At 40.8% G+C, this 12,965-nt stretch overlaps 1 protein-coding gene across 5 annotated transcripts in view; it reads left to right on the top strand.

Annotated features, from left to right (window-relative positions):
* Window positions 1-7,744: 7,744 nt before the first annotated feature.
* Window positions 7,745-12,965, top strand: part of EBAG9 (estrogen receptor binding site associated antigen 9) — a 31,296-nt gene continuing 26,075 nt past the window's right edge. For 2 of the 5 annotated variants that reach the window (XM_089898808.1, XM_089898809.1), the window contains exons 1-2: window positions 8,388-8,517; window positions 9,090-9,170. Coding sequence is in view for 1 of the 5 variants with exons in the window: in XM_089898807.1 (XP_089754933.1) it covers window positions 8,164-8,517 (354 nt within the window). In the remaining 4 variants the exon portion in view is untranslated. Of the gene's footprint in view, window positions 7,957-8,061; window positions 8,518-9,089; window positions 9,171-12,965 lie in introns of those variants that run through there. The other 3 variants (XM_089898811.1, XM_089898810.1, XM_089898807.1) reach the window with 3 other exon arrangements.

Below are 12,965 nucleotides of genomic sequence, written 5' to 3'. Positions count from 1 at the left end.
TTAAAAAGTACTTCTAAACGTAACAAGTGGGTATTTAGCTATTGAGCAAGTCATTTAAAAATACTTTGTGTGTTAGTACTGTTTCTCCAGGATCTGAAAGATTCGTAAAGTAAGTATGATGTTCCCATTTTGGTCAATATAAGGAAGAGAGAATAAAGAGGTAGTAAGAATATCTTCCTGTATTTCTGATAATAAGTAAAACATGTATTTCTTGTACTATTGTCTCTACTCTTTTCTCAGCTGCACCACCTTCTGATCATTGCAATGATTTCTAGGTGGTCTACCTACTTTTACCTCTTCTCCATTTTATCCTGAAGAGTGCTAGCTAAAATACTACTAGTACTACTACTAATAGTAATAACAATAACAATAATTAAAGATTTACCACATCTTTACTACACTGAGTGTTCTACGTGGACTCTTTCCTTACATTTATGCTATGAAGATATTACCCCCTTTTCCAGATGAGGAAACAATACATAAAAGGATTAAATTAAATGCCCCAGTTCACAGAGCTTTTAATGGTAAAGCTGGGATTCAAATCTAACTCCAGATCTCAGCTCCAACATTTAATTGCCTCCCACTTTTCCCCAAGCAGGAGAAAGTGTTTCACTGTGAAGAGAGTTTTCAGAAAAACATATTTAGGTCCAAATTTATGTTCAAATTCTAGTTTAAATTTTACCACCTCTATGCCCTCAGGCAAGTTCTTAGTCTCCTTTATTTTCAGTATCTTCACCTATAAAATGTGGGAAATATCTACCTTGCAATGTGGTATTTGAGGACCGATTATCATATATAAGGCACCTAACCCAGTGCCCAACAGGTGGTAAGCTCTCAGTAAAAGGTAGCCACTCCTGTTATTGTTATAACCATAATGTTGCCTGTATTATGTCATTCGCTGGCCCATAAACCATTAGGCTCCGTATTGTACCAGAACAGTACCTAGCATGTAATGAACACAATGTGAGTGTTAATTATTAGAAACACTGGCCAGGTACAGGGCCACGAAGAACAAAGACTTTCTCAGCAGTGAGTGCAGCGAGAAATGACCAATTTGTGTACAGTGAGGGGTTTTTTTTTGTTTTTGTTTTTGTGTGTGGTACGCGGGCTTCTCACGGTTGTGGCCTCTCCCGTTACGGAGCACAGGCTCTGGACACACAGGCTCAGCGGCCATGGCTCACGGGTCCAGCCGCTCCGCGACGTGTGGGATCTTCCTGGACCGGGGCACGAACCCGTGTCCCCTGCATCAGCAGGTGGACCATTGCGCCACCAGGGAAGCCCTGTACAGTGAGTTTTTATAAACAATTTTGTGGCATATTCTAGGAACTTTCCTTAAAAGATGGCTATTATGCATCCCTTTGCCCTTCTGCATCCTTTCCTGTTTTTCCCGCCTAATGGAGCAAGACGTCTCCTTGCACCAGGAAAACAAATGCCAGCCCCTTTGGGGAGGGTATAGAGAACTCAGGTAAAAAGAGTTTGGGCCCCTGACCATACCAGCCTTTGCTGTTTCAGGGTTTCATTGCTACCCTGCCAGAGTCCTAATCCTAACTGATACATCTCCTGGTTTCATCAGATTCCTGAGGTGGCAAAACATGAAAGGAACAAGAGAATAGGGAATTCATCCTTTCTACAGGGGAAGGTGGGCAGAGGCAATGCCAGGGCAAGGAAATTGTTTCAAATAGCTCATACTTTTTTTTTTTTTGGCTGTGTTGGGTCTTGGTTGCTGCACAAGGGCTTTCTCTAGTTGTGGTGAGCGGGGGCTACTCTTCGTTGCGGTGCGTGGTCTTCTCACTGCGGTGGCTTCTCTTGTGGAGCACAGGCCCTAGAAGTGTGGGCTTCAGTATTTGCATCTCGCGGGTTCTAGAGCGTAGGCTCTAGTCATGGCGCACGGGTTTATTTGCTCTGTATCATGTGGGATCTTCCCGGACCAGGGCTCGAATCCGTGTCCCCTGCATTGGCAGGCAGATTCTTAACCACTGCACCACCAGGGAAGTTCCAGCTCATACACTTTTGAAGTTATTATCTGTATCCTCCAAAACAGAGATGCTTAAACCTTGATCTGAATCCATGTGTATTTGGTTTGGGAAACCCATCAGAAACCATTGGAGGGGAATTTCTCAGGTGGCCCAGTGGTTAAGAATCCGCCTGCCGATGCAGGGGACACGGGTTTGGTCCCTGGTCCGGGAAGATCCCACATGCCGTGGAGCACCTAAGCCCATGTGCCACAACTACTGAGTCTGTGCTCTAGAGCCCACCAGCCACAACTACTGAGCCCACTTGCTGCAACTACTGAAGCCCGCATGCCTAGAGCCTGTGCTCTGCAACGAGAGAAGCCACCGCAATGAGAAGCCCGCGCACCGCAACGAAGAGCAGTCCCGGCTCGCCGCAACTAGAGGAAGCCCGCGCGCAGAAACAAAGACCCAACACAACCAAAAATAAATAAATAAATTTAAAAACATTAAAAAAAAAAAAAAAGAAACCATTGGAGGGTCACACCCTTCTTCCATTCTCATCAGTGGACATTTTCAGCTTCCTCAGGTTGCCACCAGCTGACAAGAAGTGTTCAATCTCTAGTGAAAGAAACATAAAGATTTATCCCTGCCAACTTGGCCTCCCCAGAGAGTAGCTACAGACACAATGTGTAAGACCAAAAAAGAAGGGGCCTGCTGTCAGCGTTATAGTAGGTATTGATACTCGAATACTTGTGGGCAGTCTGCCCAGTTACAAACCTCTTACCACACTAGTTGCAGGCTCTGATACACTACTCTAGTTATTATGATCAGATCATGCTAAAATTAGAAAGCTCTTTAGGAAAAACTGTTCTTCCAGGAATTCTGTTTACCCTTGACAAGCTGATTTTATTAGGGAAATTCCTTTCAGTTAAGGGCTGTGTGTTCTGATTCCTCTAACATGCTTAGCACACACTGTGCCCATGGTAAGGGTTGAGTAAACTGTTTAATTAAGCAAGTGAATAGACAGCATGATGAAACTTCCTCTATGAGATTTTTGAGATAAAGAAACCCTACCAAAATATAACAGAAATTGCACTTTACCTTGACTTACTGCCTTAACATTTCAAATAACAGTGTATAAAATTCACACCCAGTTAGAGACCACTAGTTACGATTGCCATGGTAATGGGCTCTGTGCCTATGAGCAGAAAAAAATAATTCCTTTTGGGCAGGATACTTATGAGTGTGTCTGGCTATGTGGCAAGATATTTTCCTTTGGTTTTTCTTGAGAGTAATGTATGTATTTAAGCAGATGATCCTTTATACATGTAAATTCTCCCTAGGAAGAGAGAAAATAAATAAGTTCTTTATACTGAAAACTTCTAGGATGATTATAATATGGATTTAATTCTCACTTATAAAGGGTTTAATTTCAAATAAAAATTAGAGCAAGGAATACATATTTCACTCTGAGAAGGTAATTTTCACTGTATGAAATGTACATCTTAGACAGATACCTTTAACAAGAATTGCTGATATGTCTAATATTTTAAAGGGCCAGAGGTGGTCAGAGAAGGATCCAAGAGCAGCACTTTGAAATTAAGAGATTAAAAAGCAACAGTCAAGGGATTTCCCTGGCGGTCCGGTGGGTAAGACTCCTTGCTTCCACTGCAGGGGCCGCGGGATCGATCCCTGGTTCGGGGAACTAAGATCCCACAAACTGCGCAGCCCAAAAAAAAAAAAAAAAAACCAAAAGCAAAAATCGAGACAGTATCCTCCTAAGTGAATTTGCATTAATGGACAACAACAAATCTCTATTTTGAACAGGAGCGTTAGCATGAAGAAGTATGTGCTTGAAAAATATTTCTATTAATCATACGGTGACGTACTGAGCTGAACTAGAGGATCAAAGATCATTATGATAATCCTGGTGTGCTAAAATAATAGACACTGAGAAGAAAAAATGGACGAAATTTGGCAACAGATAGTATTTTGAGAAAAATATCCAGTGAGTAGTGAGAAACAGCGTGAAGAGGGAAGGGTAGGGCTGTAGGTGATTTTGTTCTAATAGCTGCTCTTTCACCCTATATCTTTAAAGCAAAGAGGCAAAGGAGGTGGGGGGTGAACTCAGAGCACAGCTTCAAAGTTGAGTGTTCCTTCCTCTTTTCCCCTTTTTAACGTGTTACTAATAAATATGTCTATTTCTGCTTGCTGATGACACAAAATTCACCTCTGTTCTCCTTAGAAGCACTATTCCTTGTTGTGAGCTAAAAGAAGATTCAGGGACTTGAAGAGGATAAACCTGTACATCTAAGAGCGTTCATTGATTTTATTGCTTTGTTTCCAACACATTTCCATGTACATTATGCCACTTACTTTGACAAATAAATCCATAAGGCAGGAATTATTAGCCTGATTTTGCAGGTGAGAAAAGGCTCAGACTTGTTCAAGATCAAAGCCATAATGTCCATCATGCTATAGCTGAATGGAGTAAGCTTTCATTGTTGATTCAGTGTTGCTTTAAGTTTTCAATTCACATGTTAGTCATGTTATAAACTGTTATGTTATATTGGTTGAATGAATCATATTTACTGTTAGAAATAGTAAATGGCATTAGATTGCCAGGTCTGCTCAGATCAAGTCTACTTAACTCATAATATAGCTGAATTATATTATAGCTCTGATAACAATATGGACAGTGCCAAGAGGTATTACACTGCTGAACCTCACTACTGAAACATAATAATGAAGAGTTCACCCCATTTTTTCATATGAATCCATTTCTGAAAATAAGACATGGATTATTTTTCTCCATTCCTATCCAGACATCTTCTGAAGGGACTTGGTTAACTCTTAATTATTCTTAAACCTTGAGTCTTCCTGTATTTAGCAATAAAAATTACTACTAATTGAAGATATGCTATAGAAATAATGATGAAACATATTTATTTAAATCCTTCACAGAATGTTAATTTTCTTTTAATAGAAAAGAAATTAAAAAGCTGCTTCAGGGTTTTTGGTTTCTCTATTAAGCAATTGATCCTAACTCTTAAATGGTGATTATGGATATTAAGAAATAAATTATGGTTTTCCATAACATTAAAATGTACTATTTTGAAAGCAAGCAAAATTCTCTAGAAAAGAAAGATCAATAAATCAATCCATTAAAATTATCACCAGATAATCCTTTGCTTTCAAATGTATCTGTTCAAAACTGTCACTCTATAAGCTACAAGGCTTTGTTTTGCTTGATCAAGAAATGAATGTGACTTTACAATCCGTATTCAACCGTGAACAGCTGCTCATCAATAAAAAGCCACTAATGTCCAAGTCAGAACAGCAGGTCTAAGATTGTGCTTAAGGAAAAAACCATCCCTTCAGTGAAAAGCCAGGGAACTGAGTTGGGAAAGACCTGGAAGCCCTGGGCTGTGTTTGCAAGGTCTGCCCTACCTCCCAGGCAGGGATGGGAGGTCAGTTGACAAGACACTACTCAGAGCCAGCTGGAGAATTCAGAACAAGGAAGCCTATCCAGGCTTTGAACTGTGAGAGTTAAGTGGTGTGTTGGAAGCTGATAGAATGAAAATAATCAAGCTGGTGATTGGGGATTGGGCAGGCAAATCAGAAGACTTAAAGTGGGCAAAATGGTCCTGACACAGAGCAGGTATAATTAACTGTATCCCATGAAAAAGAGGCAATCCAAAAAGAAATATTTCATATATCAGGTTCTATCCCTTATGCCCCTCCCACTTGACATTTGGTGGTCCTCCTCCCCACTCCACCCAAGCCTTGGGCAGAGAACAGGACTGCAAATTGCACACTGCCAAGAGTTGTCCCCAAGCAAGACCCCAAATTATTGGCACTTATCCCCAATTGTGGGATTACTACTCAACAACTAAAGATGATTTTTATTTTATTATTATTATTTTTTGCGTTACGCAGGCCTCTCACTGTTGTGGCCTCTCCCGTTGCGGAGCACAGGCTCCGGACGCGCAGGCTCAGCGGCCGTGGCTCACGGGCCTAGCCGCTCCGCGGCATGTGGGATCTTCCCGGACAGGGGCACGAACCCGTGTCCCCTGCATCGGGCAGGCGGACTCTCAACCACTGCGCCACCAGGAAAGCCCTAAAGATGATTTTTAAGTATTCTTTTATAGGTATTTTTAAAGTAAATTTTAAGTTTGCAGTCTTTAGCAAGCTTTCTGTTTGTTTTGTTGTTGTGCTGGAAAACAAGTATTCACTTTGTTTCTGGAAAAATATGTACCTTTTGTTTCATTTGCAAATGGAAAATTTAATAAAGAAAACTGAGGAATAATTAAAAAAGAAAAGGAAGAAAAGACCATAGGGGTATAATAAATAACTTGAAGCAAAGGTACACATCACTAAGGAAAAGCATTTTGAAAACATGCTCATATCAAGATGTAAACTAGCCTGGATTTTTGATTTGGGGAATCAAAAAAAAATTCTAGAAATTTTGAATTATTGGAATTTAGGCATTTGAAGAGTTTAAGGGCTAGAACAGGCATTTAAGGGACTGTGGAGGGTCGAGTGGACTTAGGGAGCTGTAGTTACTGGGAATGATTTAGTAGTAATGTAGTACTAGTAGCAGGCAGTAACAGCTCTTATTTAAGAATGCTTGCTATGCACCAGGGTCTGCCCTAAGAGCTTTGTAAGCATTGGCCATGAAGTAGGCACTATTATGGCCACTTTACTGATGAGGAAACTGAAGTTTAGGGATATAATAACTCATCCAAGGTTACACAGAATAATTCCAGAGCAAAGTAATAAACATTCTTTTTCTTCCCCTCCTGAGGATAAACAAGTTAAATTATTAATAGAAATGTGGTATAGACTGGGGTGGGGGGAGGGGGTGGAGGTACTGGAAATTTAAGTGGGTAGGTAAGTGCTGGTCAGGGTGACAGAAAGAAGGTAGTTGTAGCCAAAAAAGAGGTTAAAAAAAAAAAAAAAGGCTGGTTGAGGAACAATTTGCATGAACAGCTTTCAGTCTTTGACCAATATAAACTTCTAACCTCCCTCACCAGTCACTTTACAACAGTGGAGCAGATACTTTTCTGAGGGCCCCTTACCCACAATAGCAAAGGATCCTAGCCTTTTAACAGCATACAGGATGAAAAGAAACAAAAAACAATCAGGCTTCAAAGACAGAACCATAGAAAAAGAACACCTTAATTTGGAAGAGTGGCTAGCTCGGTAAGCCAGGAACAAATGCAGGGACACGGTGAAGTGCCACTTTTTAACTTCCAGTTAAAGGAAATTCAATCAAAAATTACCAGCAGGAGCCTAAATTCTGAATTAAACTCAGCGCTTCGCACCCCTAAAGTTGTGGAATGATTGAGATCTGGCCAGATCCATCATTTTGAGACAGCTACGACTCCCTCATTTTTTGCAATCTAAACACGTATTTCTCTTGGTCCCATCTGGTAGGGGGATTCTGTGGATTTAAGGAAAGGGGGCATGGTTGGAGCGGAGGCACTGTGTATAGAAACTAGAGCAACACGGGACGAGCCCAGACACTCAGCAAAAAAACAGTCTGTATAGCCAGGAACGGTCACAAAAATTCTACTCCTGACCAAGCCCAGGCAGCTGCCACGCCGGCCTCCGCCACTCACCCCGCCCCCCAACGCTCATTGGCTCTCAGCTCCGACGCCGGACCCGCAGCCTCTCGCCTATTGGGCCAGACAGGACCTGGGGCGGGGTGCGGAAACAAGAGTTTGGGACTACTGAGAGCCGCCTTCGAGGGCTAAGGAGAGGCAGGAGGTGGGACTGGGGGTGGGTTTCCCGACGAGGGGGCGACTATGGCAGCTGCGCGGCGGCAGCGGCGGCTGAGACGGAGCGCGCGCCCGGCTTTGAATGAGCGGGGCTGGGACTGAACCGGCGGAGCGCAAGCTCGAGGAAGCGACCGGCAGCGCGCGTGCGCGCGCCCTGTGTGCGCGCGCAGCCCGCGGCAGCTCGGAGCCTCCGCCGGGCGGGCGGGGAGGGGGAGGGGCAGGTGAGTGTGTGCGGCTCGCGCGCCCTCGAGGGCCTTCCCTCCCCCACCCCCATCCCGATCCGGACCCGGGTCTTGGCGGGGGGGGGGGGGGGGGTGTCCTCTGCCCTTCCCCAGTTAGCCCTCGTCTCTGCCCCGCACTTCCCGCCCTCCCACCTTCCTTTTCGGCCCTCCACCCGGTTTCGCCCCACCGAGGCCGACTGCCACTCTATGGTACTGTTTCCGGGTCAGGGTGACCTCTGGGGTGAGGGAACCGCGACCCGGAGCGGGCCCCGGGCGTGCAGCCCTCACCATGCGGTCTCACGCGTGGGAGACCGTGCTGCGGGGCTCCAACCGGAATTCCCGGGTCCCCAGATTCGTCCCCCACAGGGAAATTTGCCCGTTCTTCCTGCCCTTCCTCTACAGGCCTTGCTCCTTCCCAAGCAGATTTTTCTAAAATCCAAGTCCCAGTCCACTTGGCACCCACTTGGAGCAATTGAGAGCGTTTTCACCAAACGCCGTACATATGGCGTCGGATTGTGCAACCTGAAAACGCTCCTGTTGTTTTTCGCATCTGTACAGTGGGTATGATTGTTTTTTATCAGACAATTTCAAGTGGGTAATCTGAAGTTAAAACATTTTAGTTACGAAACTCGTTCCTTTTGAGCCTTTCAGGAGACTTTACTCTGCCTTTGTAAGAGCCTCAGTGGTATTTGAGGGCCTGACTTTGAGTTGCCTTAGATGGTCCAGTGTTCGCCAGCTCTCACGTTCTACTTCTAGTTCCCCTTCTCTTGCCGCTACCGAACTTTGGTTTTTCAAATTTAAGCGAGGTCAGGTGGTTTTATTTTTGGAGCCTTGTGATATACCTTAACCTACTTCAGAGATTTACAAACTTAATTTGAGGATATTCTGTACTGTACTAGATTATATGGTGTTTCAAATTTTGGTATTAAAAACATTCAAAAATATAGTTTTAGAAATACAGCAATTAGTGACTTGTTTAGTGTGTACCAACATAGATTTTGGCTTGGCTTATTTAACAATTTGTGAGATAGTGACTCTACTGAAAAGATCTCGCCAGCAGTTTACATGGAATTACAGGGAGGAAGGATACATTTAATCTTTCAGTTTCTAATGCATTTTTTTTTAAATTGTAGGTGAATCTTTTTCACTTGACACAGCCAAGCTGTCATTCCTGTTGACTTCCTAGAGATGTCATTTGTCCAAAAGCGCTGAGGGTAGGTTGCTTTATGGTTCTGAACCTTATTTCGGCTATGTCTCAAGTTTTTGTATTTTTGTAGTAATTTTTAAGGAAACTTTAATTTTAAAATTAGATTATATTAGCATTTCTCAGTTCTAGAAAGTATTTCGACAGAGTAAAAATGCAAGTAGCTTAAGATGTGTACTTCTCAGTTTGGTGATCTAGAGAGCGTTTCAAAAATCAACTGAGGCAATGAGTGTAAAATTTAAGAAGAGGTTTCTTAAATGGGATGTGGTGTGGGAAGAGCCTGGGCTTTGGGGTCAGTCTCTTTAACTTCTGGGTGAGTGAATGTGAACTTCACTAGCAGTTGAGCCTCATCTGTTAAATGGGAATAGTGAAATTCACCTCCTTTGTTTGTCGTTAGAGTTCCAGTGAGACCATAGAAGGTACATTGTCTAGAACTATATTGAGTGCTCAAGGAATGATAATTTCCCTTCTTTCAACAAATATTTGAGTACCTACAATGTGCTTAGCATTGGTTAAGGCCTAGAAATACCAACTGAGCAAGACTGATGGGGCCCTGCCTCCCTAGTTCCTTGCATTGTCACTGGCTTGTGACAGTTGAGCAGCGTACACAGGGTTTCTGTGTACTGGGTCAGTAGTGTTTCCCATCACCCGGGGTAGTATCTGTTACATAGTAGGTGCTAAATATACGTGTGTGTGATACACACACACACACACACACACACACACACGCACACACACAGAGAAATGGATTGGAACATTAAGTAAATATGGGTCCCAAAGAACTGATTCCTGCCTTCAAGTCAGTGTAATTGATAAAATCAAAAGTGTTGCTTGATGGTTAACATGATTGCATTTTCCCCCATTTCAGTTGCAATTGGTTGGAAAATTTATCTTGGAAATTATAATACCATTACTGAATTACTAAAAATGTTTATTATTAGTGAGGTATTCTTGGCTTTTGAATTAAATAGACCTAGATTTGAATCTAGATCATTGGGTGTGGGAACATGGAAACATGAGCTTATGCTCTGCTTCAATTCTATAAAAAGAGAGCAATAATATCTATCTCATAAGATGGTTTTCTGGTGAGATAATACTTAAGTAGTGCTTGGCACATAGTAGCTAGTCAGTGAATATTAGTTTTTCTCTTTTATTAATCACAAAAGCAACTTTTCCACAGAATGAGGATATTCTTAATTGCTAGGGAGAGAATTCTATTCTGGTGTCAATAATAGTCCCACTTTCTGATTTACTGTTGGAACAAAACTTTAAATTTTATTTTTAGTTACCATTAAAGTCATTCAAGTTGAGAAATACTTACTGAACAATGACACATAGCAATATTTGTGGCAGAGCGATGACCGTTGTTACCAAGCCTTTATATGAAACTTATTCTCAACTCTTCATTCATGTAAATCCTGAGACCGACTCTTTTCCCCAGTCCTTAAATATTAAATTCTCCCTTTGATGTTCTCCCTTCAAAACATCCTGATAGAGTATCTCCTCAACTCTTTCCCCTTTTCTCCCTAATGCCACATGCTCTACGGTCTCTTTTCTACCTCTTTTTTTGTTTATAATTTTTCTGAAAATTTAGGCTAAATCTTCATTTAGGGAAGTTTGCTTTCTTTTGGTTGAGAGTTTTATTTTTGACAAATTAGCTTTAAAGTGAAGCTTTTGTTCATCACCTTAATTGTTCACATCATTCTGCTCGTACTGAAGCAATCAAACCTTTCCTTCACGTCTTATTTTGCAAGTAGTAACTGGAGGTAACAGATGAATAAGATCCTCATGGGAAGGACTGTACAGGATGAATACAGTATATAGAAATAACTATGGTACAAAATAGAAAATGTAGGTGCAGTAAGAGAAAAATACTGCAATTAAAAAGACTTTGCAGTAGCTCAGCAAGAAGTAATAAAGGCTTATGCTAGGGAGATTGCAGTGGAAATAGGGAAGAATATGGATAGTATTTAGGAAATGGAATTAGGTCTTTTTGGCAGTTTGCATGTAAGGGGATAAGAGAAAGGAGGAGTCAAAAACGTTGCATTTTTTGAATCCTTTTAAATTGCTGTTTGGGGATGTTTTTGACAGAAATATTTTAGTTACTTGAACAGTGAAATTGTTAATATTTTCTTCGTTCAGTTTATTTTAGAGTCACGTTCTTTTCATCCTCTCAGTTAGTAGGCCAACTCCAGGCATAGGCATTCAGAAAATCATTCAACGCATATGGCAATACAACCTGCATATGTACAAAATGCATGAGCATTGCTAAGGGAGCCTTTTGGAACTCTTCTTACTGAAAAGAGTCTACTCGCCCTTTACACCCTTCTAACCCTAGGAGTAGAAAGTGTTTTGCCTTTCTTTAGAAGGGATTGGCAATAGTGGCTCTACAGAGCAGTTTAGGATCAGGTACTGCAAGAGTTAACTGCATTTTCCTTGCTTTCTGGTTTTGTTTCGCTTTTATTATTTTTGTTTTGTTTTGAACTTTCGTATCAAGGTATAGTACACAAGCAGTGTATACAGTAAAATAAACTGGTGTTGCCACCACTCAAATTGAGATACAGACCTTAGTTCCCTCATGCTTCTATACCACCCCCCCAATCAGAGGTGAACACCATCTTTTATTATGTAATTTTTAACCAGTCAATGTAATATCTTACTAGTTGAGAAAATTATTACATGCTCTTTTCAAGACTTTAGGAGGTTATTGCTCATATCTAGTAATTGAAAGCAAAGCAGTGCTTTCTCCTTTAATCCGCTTGAAATACTTTTTAAAATAGCATGTTAGTACAGTGATGGTATATTTATCCAGGGAGATTTAAATATTTATGTTATATTTTAAATTTCATTGCTTATCTTATATCCATATAAGATAATTTTAAAATAAAAGTCAGCATCTCAGTTTTGCGTAGATGGAACATACAGCTATCTTTTTAATTTGGCTCCATGATCATTATTACTTAAGTTACATTCTATTCCCTTTTAAGTAAATATGTATAGAACTGAAGTCCAAATATACTGTTGATGTTTTCTTATTTTGGAAAAAAATATTAAATTATGTTTTCTTTTTTTGTTTTATGGAATCACTCTACTCCAAATATTGGTGTTAACCGACTATAATGATTGCTTGGAAACTTTCTACTGATGGCCTAGGAGTAGGATAAGTTTTAGTTGTGACTTTGTCATTGGTTTTTGCCTCACCTTGAACAGAAAAGTTAACTTCAGTGTATCTTAAGTCTGCTAGTTGAGAAAGCTAAGAAGTTGGATGATACATTGATATATTCAAATTACCCCAACATAAGAATCATGATTCTAAATAGTTACTCAGTAATTTTTCTCCTTTGACAGATGAAAGGCAAGGAAAAGCTAAAACATAAAATTCCATTGTCAGAAACATCATTCCTCTCTCTGTGTGTGTGTGTGTGTGTGTGTGTGTGTATACATACCTGTAATTTCTTGTGACTTGATTTAACATGTGATCTACTCTACCTCTATACTGGAAAAATAACCATCTCTCATGAATTTACAAATTTTAGTTTCCTTTTACCTCTTGTGTATTTATTTTGAGTCTCTGAATGAGGAAACTTATGGTTACTTAATATATTTAACTCTAACTTATGCCAAAACTCATTTTAAGAAATATTTAAATTAGTGATTGTTAGGATAATATATGTAGTACATATATGGTATAGGTGACTAAAATGTGTAAAGAAATATTTGGAAATAATGACCATGTTTAAAAGGCTAGCAAAATGATACCTGTTTTGCTATTTTTGAGAATTTTTTTATCCTGTGGTTGCCACGG

This window comes from Delphinapterus leucas, chromosome 17, assembly GCF_059928025.1.
Source record: "Delphinapterus leucas isolate spDelLeu-1000000601 "Yukka" chromosome 17, BTC_Dleu_Yukka2, whole genome shotgun sequence".
Taxonomy (NCBI): Eukaryota; Metazoa; Chordata; class Mammalia; order Artiodactyla; family Monodontidae; genus Delphinapterus; species Delphinapterus leucas.
This window is presented reverse-complemented; position numbering and strand designations above follow the sequence as displayed.